We start from the raw sequence: 20,035 nt of genomic DNA, 5'->3' as shown, positions 1-20,035 counted from the left end.
TGAAGTCCACGTTACTTGACAACATGACACAAGCATAAAAGACTAAAAATACCATTGAGGCTGAAAGCCTGTAAAATTAGCCTCTTTTAAAAACTACGTTTTACAAGGGACTATGATAAAAATTCAATTTTCTCTGGGGTCTTACATGTCAAAAAAAAAAAAAAAATCTAAAGATAAGAGAACAGAATGGGAACAATGTTCTACAAGTAAGTCCAATGCATATTCTTAATACAAAGACCACAGCTCAGAAGTGTGTCTCTGTAGTACTTGAATTTCCATACACTAAATAGATAATTCTAGACTACAATTAAATGGCTCAAAATACAGGCTAATAAGCCACACACACTCACATATGAAACTCACAAAATTTAAACATTAATAAACACATAGTTTTTAAACAAAACTGTTTCCATCATAAAACATATTTTGTAATAACACAATGAAATGGTTAAGGGCAAAAATAAAAGATGGTAAGCATGCTCCAAATACTTCTGAAGGAAAAAAAAAATTCTTGTGAAACCCTACAGATATTGGTCAACAAATCAATTGCCTATTGTACCCCCACAGTGGTCCTTTGGCTAACTGGAGTCACATTTTTGGAAATCAAAGAGAAATTTAAAAATATGCTTTTTCAACTGTAATTTTAATGTCGTGATCTAAGTATGTGGTAAAATGTTAGTATTCAATGAGTATAGAGGGCAACTCATACCTTAAATTCCTCCAAGATCTTGTAATTTTTCCCATGATATTCACAAAAGTTTTTGACTTCTTTGCACTCAGGACAGCATCCATTGTGTTCCACTTTAGTACACTTTGGGTGAATTTTAGGGCATTCTGGCTGGTCACAGACAGGTCCATCCAGAGCACAGACACATGGGCAGTTGGAATGTCCTGGGAAAAATCTTTCTCCCAACTTGTATACAAAGCCACTGTCATCCACACACCCCTTCCCTCGATAGTCATCAAAAATCAGGTTGTCATTACTGGAGGTCTGGTCACCTTCATCAGCAGGATAGTCTTCATGACTGATGGCAGCAGAGGTGACCAATCCAGGGATGACCAATAACAGTATGCAAGCTTCATGAATATGAAGAGCCATCCCCCTCCTCAACGGCTTCTGGATGTTCTCCTAATATTAGATATACTCAGCTCCTTCCATGAGAATACAAGAGGGGCAAGCTGAAAACAAATATTTAAAAAGAATGATTTGACATATATAAATAGAATATAGGTTCATTTAAACCCATGCTTTTAACATGTTTGAGATCTGTTTATTTGAGATCTATTTGGAAGTTTTGTTGTTGTTGTTGAGTTGTTAAGTCATGTCCGACTCTTTGTGGCCCCATGGACTGTAGCCTGCCAGTCTCCTCAGTCCATGGGATTTCCCAGGCGAGAATACTGAAGCAGTTTGCCATTTCCTTCTCTAGGAGATCTTCCTGACACAGGGATCGATCCTGAGTCTTCCGCATTGCAGGCAGATTCTTTATACCACTGAGCCACCTGGGAAACCCAATTTGGAAGCTACTAAGACCTCAAATAGACTAAGTTCATGCAGCTATCTGCACTTTATTATGAAGTTTGGAGGGTTGATCCTTGACAATATATGCATTAAAATTTGTTGTTTATGAACTTCTTTTACCTTGGATATTTCAGCTTTAATTTACCTTCTGAATTTCAAAGGTCTAGCTTTGTCTATCTTATAAGAAGTGGTTTTACAGAGACTCAATTTTGCTAGTATTAATAGTTACAATTAACTCAAGAATATCTGAATGCACACTCTTTGAGTTCACTGACAAAACTAAACTAGTGAGTGAGAATGTATATATGTTACAGTCATCTGTGTGAAAACTCCAGAGATTAGTGAGAAAACATGCTGCTTCTAAAGAAACACAAAAAACCAACAGTTGAATGTAAATTATCATTGGATGAAGCTGGTACAAAGGCCTTCCTACTTCTTTATGCCCATAATTGGAGAACAATAGTGGTCTCAATGTGGCTTACTTGTTTAGGTGGATATGAATCTGGATTTTGAAACATAGTTAAGAAGGAAAATAGCACAGGTATTTCATAGTGAGTAATAGAATGAAAACTTAACATAATAAATAAAATGCCATGTATTGAAAAGGATTTGTTAAAAATAAATTTATTTGTATTATTGTCCACACCTTTATTTTATTCAGGAAGTAAGCTCCTAGTGGGCAGGAAAGATGTATCTGTAAATTATTTTTACAGTAACTTGGGTCTAATATTCATGTAAGAAATAATAATTGAATTACTTCAATGTAAAATAGCATTCACATATTCTCAAAAATATACCTCTCTTGTTGACATGCCAAAGATACTTGCATTGAGGCAATTTGCATAAAAATGCCAGTGTACAACTGTTTGAAGTTTCCTAAAATAATAAGGTGTTGTCAATTCATAGAAAATGTACCTTATATACTTTGGTGTTACTGACTCTTGTAAACTTCACTTAGTATTAGTACTTGATGGGGAGTGTCGGTAGTAGGCTCTTATTTAAATGGTTAGAGTGACTAACTCATACAAAGCCTTGGAGAAATTGTGACTTTAGGGAGTACTGGATAAGAAAAATGTCAAATAATTCATTTGTCTATTTACATGTTGCTGGCTTTATGCCAATATTGCTAAAATTGTATATAGGACATTTTCAGACCATTTTACAAGGGTTATTCATTTATTTTCAGATTATAATAGCAGTGATAAACCATCTATTTTAGTCTAACATATGCACATAATAATTTCAAGTAAGATAAAGATGGCATTAGAAAACTTCAAGAACTATAATATTTGCATTTTAAGTTAGATATGCAAATTCTGGTAATAGTAAAATGGAAGATAGTATATTCATGCCTTCCTTCAAGAGAAAAAACTCTCTAATATTAGAATTCCTTCTGCAAAGGTGATGATAAAGGAGACGGATCTCTTTTAAAATATGTCAAAAATAATGAGTCACAACAGAACCAAAAAAATGCAAACCTATAATTCTACTTGAGAAGCTGGAAGCTCCCTTTGACAAAGCATTTTTTCTCTTAAATTACTACAGAGGCTACAGACATAATACAAGCTTCTGAAAAATCATAATTTTCTAATTAAGTCATGCATTTATACATTTCCCACACACTTAGAAAGTTTATCTTAGAAGAAAAAGGAGCTACTGTGCTTTCTTACAGTTTTCTAGTAGTATCTTGTCAATACATGCAAGATAAGCCATATAAAATACCCAGATCATTCTGTTTCAAAAGGACACAGACAGAAAATGATCTCTTTGCAAGCTACAGGTAGGCATTAATGTGTCAGGTTAGGGTAAATGCAAACTCAAAGGTAATATAGGGATGTCATACTCACTTTATATAAACATTAAACATGCTTTTTAAATATGAAATATATTTTAAAATGTGCATGGAAAAAACAAGGTCTTCTCTTCAATATAAGAAACTTATTATTTTTAAAAAAGCATTCTTACTAACTGGGCTACTCTTGTGCAATTTAATATTTACTTAAGAGAAGAAATATTAGAGAAATCAAATGTTTATCTGAAGATCTTTAATAAGTAAGTAAACACTGCTAAACTGAGGATCACTTCCCAGCTAAACTTTCCCCCTCCCCACATTGCTACATATGATTTAAAATGACTGCATCTATTTCTTTGAGAAAACAAACATAACTCATGTCATAAGATATACTTACCTAATCACTCTGGAGGTTAAATGGTGGTGGTGGGGGTCACAGACCAATACGAACTAAAAGATCACGTTTGTGTTAGGAAAGCAGTTTCTCTTTAATTATCCAAAGAATACATTTTTCAGGCTTGAATTAAAGGCAATCCATTCTACCTCCCATTTCAAAACACAGTCAAGAAGCAGTCTCCCGCCCTTCCAGAGAGAAACACAGCAGACACACATAAGAAATATGCTTTGGACCTGTCTTCAGAATTCAAAGCAAGAAGCAATGCTGGTCCTGTAGCAATCCAGACCCCAGGAGCAGAATCATGTTGAACTTATTTTTAGCCTTTTCCCAGATCCTTCTATGAAATTTCCCAGCTGATTATGCCTCCTCCACACATGAGTTCACTTACACAGTGTTTGATACAGCAGTAGAGGTGATTTGGCTAGGCTCTGAGGATCAAAATCAGCAACAGCATGCTGTAGCTAAAAGCCCACTCCGCCGGCAATAACATCAGCATCATCCACAATATGTTGCTTGAATCCCCTCTTACACACCAGAAAATACTAACTGTGGACGTGAAGGAAAGGAGCAACTTTAGCTGGGTTTCTGCATCTCTGAGAGCAGTTTGTAGACTGCTGATTTGGAGCTCATTCTGCCGGCAGCCGGGAATTCCTCAGCACCACGGACAGCGCCAACAACTGGCTTCTGAGCCCAGCTAGGTCGAAATCCCGAGCTGCTCCTTGAGATCAGACTAGAGCATTCTCTAGGCAGTCGCATTTTATACTGTGGATGCGTGCGTTAGGAGGGGGAAAAGGCATTTTACGTGCGGGCGAGATACTTATTTGCATTGAAATTACAATAAAACACTAATTAAATAATTAAATAAAAAACATTGTAACTATATCCAGTGCATTCTTGCATGGGCTGCAGAGATGAAAGTTCTGAAGAGCTTTGCATTTAGATTTAAGCCACCTGCAGTCTCTGATTATTATTAACAGATAAAGCACAATCATTGTTAAAGAATTTGTGAAAACGTTTGCTCCCAAATTCTACTTGACCCTTTGCTTGTAGAAAGCCTTTCCCGGTGCTATACATAATTACACTTAAGATCCTCTTTCAGTTTAGACTTGATTCTTCTTCTTCTTCTTCTTCTTCTTTTTTTTTAAGTAGCCTAGTTCTCCTGCAGTTTGTTTTCTAACATTCAAAATCAATCTCCTGTAATTCATCTAGTCTGTCATTAGGCGTCATTGTAAAACTGTTTCTTCCAAACCACTAGCAAAGATGCTCTGTTTCGGAATTCTTATCAAAAGGAGGGAAAAAAAGAAAAGACACAAATAAATGCGCAGAAAGTTATTATTTTTTATTGGTAACTGTATGAGCACTAACATTTATGTCCAAAGCAAGTTTTAAAGGAAATTGTAAATGTTACCTGCTGACACATTTAACCAGCTATTTACTGGTTTAGGACAATATGAGGCATTTTCAAGCCTTAAAGGGAATACCCTCCCAGTGGGATACACTGACCGTCAAGACCACGTTCGAATGGTGCCGTCAGAGCCTCCAGAAAACAGAGTCTCTCCGTCACGAGAAAATATGACCGTGTGAGCCTCACTCTCATGGCCCATCAGTTTGTGAATCTGCCCAGATTTAAGATCCAGCAAATGGATAACCCCATTGCCACTTGCCTGAGCTAAAACTCGACCTGACAGAGAGAGGGGAAGAGAGGAAGGGAGAGAGAAAGAAAATCAAAGTTTTATTTCAAGCAGTAACAGTTTACAAGCAACAAAATATACAGTTTTGTTTCAACTATAATTCAGACTCATGTTAGATGTCAGTCAACAAATCTGAACTGATTCCTGGTTGTATAGGAAATAATCCCGTGATTATTTGATTAAATGATTTCTCTATTTTATATGTAAAGGTCATAAAATGCCCTGCTAGTCTCCTTCTATTTGGAATTAATAAATAATTTTGAGAAGATGAGATTGAAAGCAAGTAAACAATAAACCTTTCTTTTCAAGTGAATTATCTCTGGAAAAGTTTTAAAAATAGGATTCAAAACTATCTATGGCAAAGATATAAATATATACACTAATACATACATAAATATATACACACAGTGGATAATTTATACTTAACATTTGTTATACTTAAATTTGTTTATTATACTAAAATTTGTTTATTATATTACATCACTGCTTAAAACTATAATAATATGCATTTATACTTTAAAAATTGTGATACTCATTAGTCCAACAAACTTTTATTTGGACTTGAAGTGAAAATAAATACCCCCATTTCAAAGATGTCTTAGCATTTTTAGTCTAATTCAAAATTCTGTTAAACTAAAATTTTGTATCATAAAAGAGCTAAATATAGCACAGAGTATTCTCATAATTTTTATACCATATATTTGTGAGTGAATAATTTCCATAAAATGAAAAACATATCCACATACAATTGCAACTAAAACTTTTATTAAAGAAATCCTGCCACAAACTATCAGGGATTTTGGAAGTAAGTAAAAGCAATAAAATATGTCTACATAAGCTCAGTGTGTGGGTTAAATAAGTGATATTAGTACTGTCCAAGGGATTATGTAACCATACTTAGAAGGTATATATTATCATTCCAGTAATAACATTTAAAATTCATTAAACTCTTTCAACATGTTGTACACTAGATTTAGTAAATTTAATTACTATCTATAATTCCAGATAATCTTACAATATCTAATGATAAAGAAAATAATAACTCCTATATAGGTGAAGAAAAAGAGGTTTGGAAAGGCTAAATAACTTGCTTAAGATGACACCCTAGGTATTGGAGGGAGACACACTTAGTCACCAGCACTTTGAATACAGAGTCTGGTTTTTTTAGTCATTCGGTTTGTCATATCCAGCACAGCATTGTTATCAGTGACACCTTCTTGACCAATGTTAAGTAGGTGATATACTGTAAAAGTAGAGCTTTACCATTCCACGTTAAAAATTCTATAATGATATTGCCATAAAGGTCACTGTGAAATATTTAATCACATATTATAACCCAAATTGCCATGAATAGTCTCTAAAACATGGTAAAATTGACCATGATAAATATGGCCTATTTGCAAGATATGGCCTTTGTATCTACTGGGCTTCTTCATCTAGAACAAAGCCTGACACAGCAAAGATCCTTAGGATGGATTTGAGTGTCCAAAGCAGCAGACATGAATATTTATTACAAAGCCCCTTCTACCAAGTCTTTGCTGACTGAGACGTTACATATGGATTCCACTTTCAGCCTTACACTATAGACCGTTGTTTGTGACTTTCCTAAGAATCAAATGACTTTCTTTGTCTCATCTTCATGTAATAACAAGGTAGGTGGTAAATATCATTGTCTATTTTTGCAAAGAAAACCAAGCAGAATCAAAGCCCCTAAAGAAAAGGGAAAGAATTTAGCTTTTAAACATTTTGTTGGAGTCAAATCTCTAAAAATTATAATTGAAAATATTTGTAAAAGTTATTAGTAATTTCTGAAAATTTGATCAATAAAATAGAGAAAATAATAATATTGGAATTTGATGACAGAAGTATATTATTTCATAATATAATTCAACAATACCATGCTGCAGGTATTTAAAAAAGGTGTCTTTGCTTGAACAGATTTGAGTCAGCAAGGTCATGGTGAGGTTTGCAGGTTTACTTGAACTCATTTTCAAAAGACTGTAAGATTGTGTGTATCCATCTATCTATTTAACATCATGTTACACAAACTGGAATCAAGATTGCTGGGAGAAATCTCAATAACCTCAGATATGCAGATGACACCACCCTTATGGCAGAAAATAAAGAGGAACTCAAAAGCCTCTTGATGAAAGTGAAAGTGGAGAGTGAAAAAGTTGGCTTAAAGCTCAACATTCAGAAAACAAAGCTCATGGCATCCAGTCCCACCACTTCATGGGAAATAGATGGGGAAACAGTGGAAACAGTGGCTGACTTTATTTTTCTGGGCTCCAAAATCACTACAGATGATGACTGCAGCCATGAAATGAAAAGATGCTTACTCCTTGGAAGAAAAGTTATGACCAACCTAGATAGCATATTCAAAAGCAGAGACATTACTTTGCCAACAAAGGTTCATCTAGTCAAGGCTATGGTTTTTCCTGTGGTCATGTATGGATGTGAGAGTTAGACTGTGAAGAAGGCTGAGCGCCGAAGAATTGATGCTTTTGAACTGTGGTGTTGGAGAAGGCTCTTGAGAGTCCCTTGGACTGCAAGGAGATCCAACCAGTCCATTCTGAAGGAGATCAGCCCTGGGATTTCTTTGGAAGGAATGATGCTAAAGCTGAAACTCCAGTACTTTGGCCACCTCATGTGAAGAGTTGACTCATTGGAAAAGACTCTGATGCTGGGAGGGATTGGGGGCAGGAGGACAAGGGGACGACAGAGGATGAGATGGCTGGATGGCATCACTGGCTTGATGGACGTGAGTCTGAGTGAACTCCGGGAGTTGGTGATGGACAGGGAGGCCTGGTGTGCTGGGGTTCATGGGGTCGCAAAGAGTTGGACACAACTGAGCGACTGATCTGATCCCATCTGATCTGATCACCTCTATGAAGTATATTGGATTATTACATGGCACAGAATGTCTGGCATCAAAATTAGTTTTACTGGGAATTGGGATGCTTAACTTCTTCTGCTGCTGCTAAGTCATTTCAGTCGTGTCTGACTCTGTGCAACTCCATGGACTGCAGCCTACCAGGCTCCTCCATCCATGGGACTTTCCAGGCAAGAGTACTGGAGTGGGTTGCCATTGCTTTCTCTGTAATTGCTTATAGGTTAGAAGATTTTCAAAATTACTTACCAGGATGTGTCAATTACTAATCAGGATGTACCAATTACTACATTAGTATCTACTGGTGTGAGAGAGATGGGTGGTACTCTCAAAAGAAAAAAAATCCCAGACTACTGGTAACATCTCTAGAAAGTATTTAGAAACATGTGCACAGTTATCTTTCTAAACTGATGACTGGCAATAAAAAATAAACTACAGGAGGAATCATTTGTCATACCAACGTCACAGTCTTAATGAAAATTTAGGAAGGATAGAAGATTTAGCTACATCAAACTTGGTCAGTGGAATTAAAATGCAATAGATATGAAACTTTAAATAGTACATGAGGATTTACGAAAACTTGTACTAACAATGTTCATGTTGAATATGTCTTTTTAAAAATGTGAAAAAATTATTTCTATTTTAAAATTTTATAACATTTTAACAAAATATTTAATCATTATAAATTTTAATAAAACATTGACTCCTAATATGCAATTCCTGAGTAAATAGATTATTTAAAATGTCACTTAGCATGGTATATAAGAATGATTATACTAAATTATAAATGCACACATTTCACAAATATCACATGGGTGTACAGTATAACATTGTCAGACTTTATTTTTCTGGGCTCCAAAATCACTGCAGATGGTATTGCAGTCATGAAATTAAAAGACGCTTACTCCTGGGAAGGAAAGTTATGACCAACCTAGATAGAATATTAAAAAGCAGATACATTACTTTGCCAACAAAGGTCCATTGAGTCAAGGCTATGGTTTTTCCAGTGGTTGTGTATGGATGTGAGAGTTGACTGTAAAGAAAGCTGAGCACCGAAGAAGTGATGCTTTTGAACTGTGGTGTTGGAGAAGACTCCTGAGAGTCCCTTGGACTGCAAAGAGATCCAACCAGTCCATTCTAAAGGAGATCAGTCCTGGGTGTTCATTGGAAGGACTGATGCTAAAGCTGAAACTCCAGTACTTTGGCCACCTGATGCAAAGAGTTGACTCATTGGAAAAGACTCTGATGCTGGGAGGGATTTGGGGCAGGAGGAGAAGGGGATGACAGGGGATGAGATGGCTGGATGGCATCACCGACTCGATGGACATAAGTCTGAGTGAACTCTGGGAGTTGGTGATGGACAGGGAGGCCTGGAGTGCTGCAATTCATGGGGTCGCAAAGAGTCAGACACAACTGAGCGACTGAACTTGAACTGTACAGTATATGATTAAAATACTTAGCATTATAGTTTATCAACAATGATCTAAAAATAAAGGTATTTAAAAATATAAATATTTCAACATGTATTATGTAAAAAATGACTTGCTCCTTTTTTGATTAACATTTATGTTATCAGGATGCCCAGACTTTTACCAAATAGGGAGAAAGTAGGCAGGCCATGGAGAAGATTGAAATAATTTTCTAAGTGTTATTTTTTATGTAAATCAGTAGATATCAATAATGAATGATTATGACTATCTTCTGACCCACACATCTCTGAAAAACTTAATATTTATTTTCATCTATCAATAATTCAGAATAATATCTTGTCAGTTAAATCACTATCTTCTTTGCTGACCAATGAGTTTGAATGAGGATAACTTGTATTACTATTCATTTTACTCCTTTGGATTAATTTGCCAACTTCTTCTGGCTAATTTTGCCTTTACTCAAAGCCAATAAATGAGCCAATAGATCTTTAAAAAATTAGTATTTCTTTCAAATTTTAGTACTAAATATACTTAACATTATAGAGCTTCTTTATACTCTGTTTTAGAAAGAAAATTTTTGAAAAAAAATACAGGTTTAATATCTTGAACAAAGCAGTCTCAATTGGATTTGGTATAAAAACTTGAATCTTTGAATCTCTTGATGTATATAAACTCTAATAGCCCATGGAAATCAAGTGGTAACACTGTATCTGGGTATATGAAATCACTTTAGGTGAACCAACAAAAATTGAAACTCATTGCATATTAACAAAATGTGCAAATATTAGTAAAATGTTGGCATTTTAAAAAACTACTGGCAGAGTCCTTACTGTCTGAGCCACCAGGGAAGCCCCAAAAGATTCTATGGGGATTCTTCAGGCAAGAATACTGGAGTGGGTTGCCATGCTCTCCTCCAGGGGATCTTCCCAACCCAGATATGGAACCCAGGTCTCCTGAATTGCAGGCAGATTCCATACGGTCTGAGCTACCAGGGAAGCCTTTTGATTTTAGACACAAACGTGTGAAAATTCAATTTGAGAGTAAATACCAAAAATACCCAAGAGTTACCTTAATCTTTTCACCACTCATCTCTTAACCTAGACAAATTCTACTTAAGTTTAGGAAATCTGCATATTACCTACTACAATATTTTTGACATTAATTATGAAATGGCATAATCAATAGTCAACATATGCTTGATGTAAGAGGAGTTGTGGTATGAAATAAATATACAATATTTTTTGAAAAGAAAAGAGATGAGTTCGTCTTTCAGGTCTGCTAGAATGAACTCACAGTAGCCATTGTTTATTGAGCACCAAGAGCACCACCGGTTACCTCACATGTCCTGCACTCAATCTTAACAGGTAGATATTCTCCCTTTTTAGCTAATGAAGAATGAGATTCAGAGAAGGTAAAGTTGGGATTTTAATTGAAACATTTATTATTTAAAAACTCTTGCTTTTTTTCTTGTTGTTGTTCAGTCGCCCAGTCGTGTCCTACTCCTTGCTACCCCATAGACTACAAAACGCCAGGCCTCCTTGTCCATCACCATCTCCCGGAGTTTACCCAAGTTCATGTTCATTGCATCAGTGATGTCATCCAGCCGTCTCACCCTCTGACACCCTCTTCTCCTTCTGTCCTCAATCTTTCCCAGAATCAGAGACGTTTCCAAGGAGTCGTCTATTCGTATCAGATGACCAAAATACTGGAGCTTCAGCTTCAGTATCAGTCCTTCCAGTGAATATTCATGGTTGATCTCCCTGAAGATGGGACTGGTTTGATCTCCTTGCTTCTTTTTACTGACTTTAAAATTTCTTTCTTAAATTACAATTCAGATAAGTGTGACATTTGGGGCTTCTCTGTTAATGCCACTGAATTTCCTTATAGACACAAATTTAATGCTTAAAACTGAAGAAAAGAATTATGGGGTTCATTTTATTTTTTTATTTTTTACTTTTATTTTTTTGGGGGGTTCATTTTAATACTGTTAAACTCTGAACATTAAACATCAATGGTCTTCAGAAGTCATTCTTCACACACATCAATTAATTCTTTAATTTTTATTTTATATTGGAATATAGCCAATTTAGCCAATTTTATATTGGAATATAGCCAATATAGCCAATATAGCCCATGTTTCAGGTGTATAGTGATTCAGTTATAAATGTACATGTATCCATTCTTTTTTAGGTTCTTTTCCTGAATAGGTTATTACAGAATATTGAATAAAGTTCCCTGTGCTATACAGTATGTCTTTCTTGAATATTTATTTTTATATAGTGGTGTATATATGTTAATTCAAAACTCCTAATTCAGCCCCTTCCTGATTTCCCCCCTTTTGTTAGCCATGTTTGTTTTCAAAGTCTGTGGGACTGTTTCTGTTAAATTCATTTGTACCATTTTTTTTTAATACTTCACATATAAGTGACATCATTTGATATTTGGCTTTATCTGACTTAACTTCACTTAGTATGATAATATCTAGGTCCATTTATGTTGCTACAGATGGCATTATTTCATTTTTTTTAATGTCTGAGTAATATTCCATTGTAAATATATACCCCATCTTCTTTAACCATTCCTCTGGTTGCTTCCATGTCCTGGCAATTGTAAATAGTGCTGCAACAAATACTGGGGTGCATGCATCTTAACAAATCAGCTCTCTGGACATATGCCCATGAGTGGGATTACTGTTTTATCTTGTGCATAAAGGTTGCTTCGCTCTCCCCCAAGGCTCCAAAGCTCTCCCTCCAGCCAGGCTCAACTGCCATCAGGTGAGTCCCAGCGTTCAGGAATCTTTCCTCTTTCACAGCTCCCTCCTTGAGGCATAGGTCCCATCTAGACTTTCCCCCCACCTTTTTCTTTTGTCCTACTCAGTTATGTGGAGGTGTTCTTGCCCTTTTGGAAGGTTGAAGTCTTCCACCAGCATTCAATAAGTGTTCTGTGGAAATTGTTCTACTTGTATATTTGCTGTATTTGTGGAAGGAAGTGAGTCCATGTTCCATTCCTCAGCCATCTTCCACATATATCAATTCTTAAATGCACACATTCTAGAGTATATGTTGTACTTACTAAACTAAAAAGACTCAAGGATTCATCCCTTCCCACATTTCCAGCAAAATTATCTGTCTAGCTCTTCCATTTCAATTTTGTTTACTGTATTCTGTTTTTCAGACTCCAAACTACAGTGACAATTTCATACCTTTTATCCCTCTCCATCCTCAACCTCGCCTTTATCCGTGTATCTTTTCTTTTCTACAGTTTTTCCATTTTCAACTGTTATGCTTACAATATCAAAAGTCCTTAATTTTAGATGTTAGGACCATTGAAAAGATAACCCCAGGTGATTTTTTTTGTTACAATTTCGTTTTTTTTTTTTTTAATTTTATTTTATTTTTAAACTTTACATAATTGTATTAGTTTTGCCAAATATCAAAATGAATCCGCCACAGGTATACATGTGTTCCCCATCCTGAACCCTCCTCCCTCCCCATACCATCCCTCTGGGTCGTCAATTTCTTTAGTTTTAAATCTGTCTACAATAACTCCTAAAGCGTTCTTCAATTATGCCACTCCCATCCAAAACAAATACCATAAACTTGAATAGAACAACAACAAAAACAGCAGCAACAGTGACAACAAGAATTTGTTACAACTCTTAACATGCTCAGGTTATATTTTATGTTTAGATCTAATCACCTCACTATGAATACTCAGAGATGAAGTGACTTGCCCAAGATAAGAAAATATATTCATGGTAATTGTGGAACTTTGTTAAAATCAGATCTTTGACTTCCAAATCAGTGCTCTTTTTACTGTTTCCTTTTTACACTGAGTAACAGCATAATATCTTAGCAGGGCTTTTAAGCCCTCTTCACTAATACAAATCTGCATCTGCTCACCCAAGTGTACTCTTACATGGACTCTGTGTTCTCCGTTAAAAATCTGCCATCATATTCAAGTATATTTTTTCATTTCCTTACTTTTGAATTACTGCTTCTATTATTCCTCTGGTAGAATATTTTCTTCTGTCTTTCATGGTTAAAGAATAGCTGTCTTCATGGTTAAAGTGTTATCCTCCTTCTCTTATCCTCCTCAGTCATGTCTGACTCTTTGTGATCCCATGGACTGTAGCCTGCTGCTGCTGCTAAGTCACTTCAGTCGTGTCGGATTCTGTGCAACCCCATAGACGGCAGCCCACCAGGCTCCCCTGTCCCTGGGATTCTCCAGGTAAGAACACCGGAGTGGGTTGCCATTGCCTTCTCCAATGCGTGAAAGTGAAAAGTGAAAGTGACGTCACTCAGTCGTGTCCGACTCTTAGCGACCCCATGGACTGCAGCCTGCTAGTCTCCATGAATTCTCTAGGCAAGAATACTGGAGTGGGTTGCTATTCTCCAGAGAATCTTCCTGACCCAGGGATCAAACCCAGGTCTCCTATGATGCAGGCAGGTTCTTTACTGTTCGAGCCAGCCAGGAAACCCATCTTCATGGTCTCTTACCTTATCTTCCTAAGAAAAATTGATCCATTGATTAAATCCCAGTTCAAAATGATTCTCCTCACCAAGGTGTACAGGCATCTCTAATGGGGAAAATCTTTCTTTCTCTTCTGAGCATTTACGGCACTTTATTCTTACATTCATATTGTAATAAGATGCCATACATTATAGTTAAGTATTTATCTTGCCTTCTTAACTTTGTGATTACTCTAGAACAGAATCATGTCGTATACTTTTGCTTTTTCACTCCAGTTTAGCACTGCTGCAGTCAGTACTCAGTTGTAACTGTTTTCACAACTACCTTTTTAGTCCTTTGTATTTGCCACACACCATTCTAAACAGTTCACACACATTATCTCATTTTATCCTTACAACAACCCTATGAAGTGAATACATACCTGCACTACCCATTATAGTAGCCACTACTCATATATGGCCACTCACTGAGCATTTGAAATGCAGCTAGTACAAACTGAAATGTGTTACAAGCATAAAATGCTCACCAGATTTTGAAGACTCAATATGAAAAAAGAATGAAAAATATTTCATTAATCATTTTATATTGATTACATAGCACCATACTAGTGGATACACTGTATTCAATTAAAAATCTTTTAAGATTAATTTCATCAGATTTTTAAAAAACATGGCTACTAAGAATTTTAAACTATACCTGTGGTTCACATTATGAACCACAGAGTATGCTAGCACATACTCTGCTTCATAGAGGAGGAAAATGAGAGAGATAAAAGCAACTTCCCCCAAAGTCACGCAGCTTAAAGTGGAGGGATCTGGAAATGAGGACTATATGACTCAAAAGCTAAAGCTCTTATCCTCCACGTCATGCCCTAATACCTCCAGATGAATTTTTATTGATTGGCCCAATGTTGTCTCTCCTACTGTGATTAAGCTGCGCTCACTAAAATGTAACAGAGTCAGAGTAAATATCTCTTGGGTGTGCAGCTTCAGTTTCCAGCTGAATCTATGCCTGCTCCCAGAAATACTTGAAATTAATTTCTATTTAAGTACAAGAAATATTTCAAAAATTTCATTTCTATGGTTACCCTAATGGTACTTGTTGACTCCAGGAGTCTTATTGTATAATTAGCTTCCTGGGAATATATGAGAGACCTAGGAAAGCAGTTTTTGTTCTTTTAGAGCTCATAGAGCCCAATCAGGTGCCCAAGATTCATCATAGCCTTAGTGAGCAGAAAAGGTAAGTGTTAAGATGTTATAAACTTTAGTTTTATTCTAGGGGAAACAAACCAGAGTACACCTTCCTTCCGATACTTATGCTTTCAACGTTGACTGACAGTTCCTCAGCTCACCCAAATAGTATTTTTGAATACAGTGGACATATTTTATCCAATAAAACTACTCTCTTTTGTTGAAAAATTTCAACTTGTTTTGCATCAGAGATTCCTTCAGAATTAAAAAAAAAGACAAAAATCAAATTGTTAGATTAATAAAGTGAAATTATCTAAAGTAGAGATATTTGGACTTGACTATAATTCATAGTCCCTGAAATTCCAAATGAAAGTCATGAGATGAATGAAGCCTTTCAGTAAATAAAGGAGGTAGTGGTACTTTCCACAATAGTTTATATACTGACCAGAATAATGCCATTTTGTAATGGAACAGTCAGATGAGGAAAATAGGCAGTATATGGTTATGGAATTTACCAAGTTATATTGACAGACCTGTCAATATTATATGTTATAACAGGTTTTGGTTATACTTCACAACACTAGTTAATGTATCAAGAATTAGAATTTGAGCTTTCTTGGAAAAGCCCTTGATTGATCTAATAATATTTACCCAATAAACCATGAATTATCATGTACTATTAGCCAAAGCAATTGTTTGGATCAAAGATGCATAGAGTCCTGTTTAATGAAACTATGCTATATCTATTAAAATTATACACTTATTATTAGACAGTTAATTTAGAAGACATACTTTCCTATTATTATATGTATATACATTCAACACACATTAGTTAAAAGGTCAGAATGTTCACTTGTATCTTTGATCATGTAACCAAAATATAAGTTGCCAGCAATATGAGTCAACTGTTGACTAAAACTATGCAGCTTTCTATTATTTATACCACCAGGAATAGCATTATTCTGTATAAATGCATGTGTATGCATAAATGGAATTCTGTTATAATAAACAGAAGCAAACTCAAAAATTTTAAGCTTATTACAAATAAAGAAAATGTGAATGAAAAACATCATTACCTTTCTCATTAGAATAAATTCAGTAATTTCTCATGATTATTCATGCTTTAAATAAATTTCAAGCAATGGGTTCCCCACAGAAACAAAAACACCCAATTTATATTTCATTCAAATTAGTCTCATACACAAATCATAGGAAATTTATCACAGATATACATGAATGAAGTCTAAAACAGTTGTATGCCATATATGAAATATCATATCAGAGTGGAGAAGGGAGGCTTTGATCAATAAGGAAATGATTTTTATACACATCAGAACCAATCTGAAGCAATTCTCCCGATCAATATGGATAGGCAGAAATGCTTCTCAGCATTTATTACCTGTGGAGAGCATTATTGATTAATTCTATTGATTTTTAGACTGCATGTAGAGAGGCATCTGTTGTTTCTTTAAAAGATGTCTCAAAATGAAAAGCATCAAGAAACTATTTAAGTTTTGAGGATTTGCATTAATGACTCAACCTGGGTCATTACTCAGAGTTTCAAAAACATCGTTGAAGGAGATGTGAAATTTGATTTAGTTTATTTCACACCCTATTGCCAATAAATACATTTCAGAAAAAAATATTTCTTGGGAATTTAATTTGCCTAAGTGCTGGTAACAATGTTTAAACTTTACAGTATTTTTTTTTTACTATGTATACTCTTGCTAATAGGTTTTAACTTTTCTCATATAGGTAGTATGGCTTGAACAAGGATTAATTTGAGTCAAAGTGTAAATACAGGTGAAAAATAAATGCATTTTAAATTTATCAGGGAAGAAACTCATGTGTCATAAAATGACAATAGTGAGAAAGTTTCAACATCTTATTTTGGGACTCTAGTCAAGCAGATATGTTGACCTTATTTAGAGTAGATAATATGTTTAATGTATACAATGCATGAAGATAAAGTTTACTTAAACTTGGTATGGACTGTTATTTATTAAGTTAACTTTGTTCCACAGAGTATGTTTTATAGGTTCGTCCTAAATAAATATGGTAATTGTCTTTTGAATTACACTTGAAAACCATATCATATATAGGAAGGCAGTTCTTTGACATTGCAGAAATTCCTAAAATTCAGCAGGTGAATAAATCCAAAAATTAAAGTTTTTCCCTACTAGAAACAGAACTTCTGGTCTTACCATATGTAGTTTTAAAAATATGTTCTCCCTATTAGGGGAGCATGAATGAGTATCTTCCTAAACAAGTGCCTTCTAAATATTACAGAAATCCCTTGGGAGATGCACCAAAAGTCCTAAAAATTTTTTAACTAATTGTTGAACCTATTTAGGCTATCAACAGCCACCTGCTTTCATTAAGAAATCCTTGTAGACCTCTTTCCTAACTTGGTCTTCACCTAGGCAGCTGATCAGTGTTGAAATAATATTTATTCAGGGACCCATGCACCTGGAGCTTTGCAAACATTTCAGAAAAGCTCTTGCTGATGTCAGAGGAAAATCTAGTTTGAGTTCAGTAATGGGGATCAGGTAAGCTATGGAAAACTGAAGTTCAGAGCAAATCATAAACTTCATTGTTCATAAGTAGAGAAAGGACCTATAAAGGCTTATATTTTATACACAGTAATTAAAACTATTAAATTTTATTATAAAGGCATTAAAACACTCAGTTTTTCTCTTACACTTAAACTATAATATTTACTACGGCTTAAAAGTCAGAGTTCTAATATTTTGGAAATTTTTCCCTTTATGGATGTTCTCATCATCATTAACTTTATCACAAGGGAATTCCCCTTCCTGAATGTGGAGTCCTGTCTGTGGGAAGGAAAATAATGTCAGTTTCTGTTGGCTCATGTTGAGATGGTGAATGATTAATAATTGCATCCTTATTTTTAGAACTTCATCCTTTCCTACACTATGGCAAAATAATAGTTACAGTCAAGAAGATGCAAATATGTGATCAAAGAACTATAACCTGATGGTAACCTCTTCACCCCTTGCCAGAAAAAAAAAAAAAAGAGAGAGAGAGAGAGAAAAGAATGGCTGGGAGACCAAATGTGAAAGTTCTTTTGAGTACTGATTGACTAAATAAATTAAAGATAGTATAATTTGAGGTATATAAGAAAATCATTAAAGTCTTTGAAACCACAGATTAGTCTAAATTCCAAACTTTTGTAATTCATTACCTGAAAATACACAGTCCTAACATCTAATTCGGAGAAGGCAATGGCACCCCACTCCAGTACTCCTGCCTGGAAAATCCCATGGATGGAGGAGCCTGGTAGGCTGCAGTCCATGGGGTCGCTGAGGGTCGGACATGACTGAGCCGACTTCACTTTCACTTTTCACTTTCATGCATTGGAGAAGGAAATGGCAACCCACTCCAGTGTTCTTGCCTGGAGAATCCCAGGGACGGGGGAGCCTGTTGGGCTGTTGTCTATGGGTCACACAGAGTCGGACATGACTGAAGTGACTTAGCAGCAGCAGCAGCAGCAACATCTAATTACTATGTTACCTTTAAAATGATCTGAAAGTGAAAGTGAAGTCGCTCAGTTGTTTCCAACTCTTTGCGACCCCAGGAATTGTAGCCTACCAGGCTCCTCTGTCCATGGGATTTTCCAGCAAAAGTACTGAAGTGGGTTGTCATTTCCTTCTCCAGGGGATCTTTCCAACCTAAGGACGATCTGAATGGGTTGGTAAAAATGCAACCACTAACTGCCATGTGGTGCTATGCTGTGCTTAGTTGCTCAGTCACGTCTGACTCTTTGCAACCCTATGGGCTATAGCCAGCCAGGCTCCTCTGTCCATGGGGATTCTCCAGGCAAGAATACTGGAGTGGGTAGCTGTTTCCTTCTCCAGGGGATTTGCCCAATCTAGGGATCAAATTTAGGTCTCCAGTATTGTAGGCAGATTCTTTACCAGCTGAGCTACCAGGGAATCCTTCATATCAGTTCAGTTCAGTTCAGTTCATTCACTCAATTATGTCCAACTCCTAGCGACCCCATGAATTGCAGCACACCAGGCTTCCCTGTCCATCACCAATGCCCAGAGCCTACTCAAACTCATGTCCATCACATCGGTGATGGCATACTACCATCTCATCCTCTGTCATCCCCTTCTCTTCCTGCCTTCAATATTTTCCAACATCAGGGTCTTTTCAAATGAGTCAGCTCTTTGCATCGGGTGGCCAAAGTGTTGGAGTTTCAGCATCAGCATCGGTCCTTACAATGAATATTCAGGACTGATTTCCTTTAGGATTGATTGGTTGGGTCTCCTTTCTGTCCAAGGGACTCTCAAGAGTCTTCTCCAACACCACAGTTCAAAAGCATCAATTCTCTGGTGCTCAGTTTTCTTTTCTTTTCTTTTTTTTTAATTTAATTTTATTTTTAAACTTTACATAATTGTATTAGTTTTGCCAAATATCAAAATGAATCCGCCACAGGTATACATGTGTTCCTCATCCCGAACCCTCCTTCCTCCTCCCTCCCCATACCATCCCTCTGGGTCATCCCAGTGCACTAGCCCCAAGCATCCAGTATTGTGCATCGAACCTGGACTGGCAACTCGTTTCTTACATGATATTTTACATGTTTCAATGTCATTCTCCCAAATCTTCCCACCCTCTCCCTCTCCC

At 36.0% G+C, this 20,035-nt stretch overlaps 2 protein-coding genes across 3 annotated transcripts in view; both read right to left on the bottom strand.

Moving 5' to 3' along the window:
- Positions 1–478: 478 nt before the first annotated feature.
- On the bottom strand, positions 479–4,418 carry VWC2L (von Willebrand factor C domain containing 2 like). The gene is made up of 2 exons (XM_061384038.1): positions 3,709–4,418; positions 479–1,179 (listed from the first exon to the last, which is right to left on the bottom strand). Exon 2 carries the CDS (start codon positions 1,097–1,099, stop codon positions 704–706), a length of 396 nt encoding a protein of 131 aa, XP_061240022.1. The 5' UTR covers positions 1,100–1,179; positions 3,709–4,418; the 3' UTR covers positions 479–703.
- Positions 4,419–5,026: 608 nt separating this feature from the next.
- The window catches only part of SPAG16 (sperm associated antigen 16), a 1,095,180-nt gene continuing 1,080,171 nt past the window's right edge, over positions 5,027–20,035 (bottom strand). For both annotated transcript variants that reach the window (XM_061384008.1, XM_061384014.1), the window contains one exon: positions 5,027–5,389. In XM_061384008.1, the coding sequence (XP_061239992.1) occupies positions 5,214–5,389 (176 nt within the window). In that variant the 3' untranslated portion in view covers positions 5,027–5,213. The remainder of the gene's footprint in view (positions 5,390–20,035) is intronic.

The sequence above is a fragment of the Bos javanicus genome, chromosome 2 (genome assembly GCF_032452875.1).
Source record: "Bos javanicus breed banteng chromosome 2, ARS-OSU_banteng_1.0, whole genome shotgun sequence".
NCBI classification, from domain to species: Eukaryota; Metazoa; Chordata; class Mammalia; order Artiodactyla; family Bovidae; genus Bos; species Bos javanicus.
The sequence above is the reverse complement of the archived record's forward strand: the minus strand, read 5'-3'. Positions and strand labels throughout refer to the sequence as shown.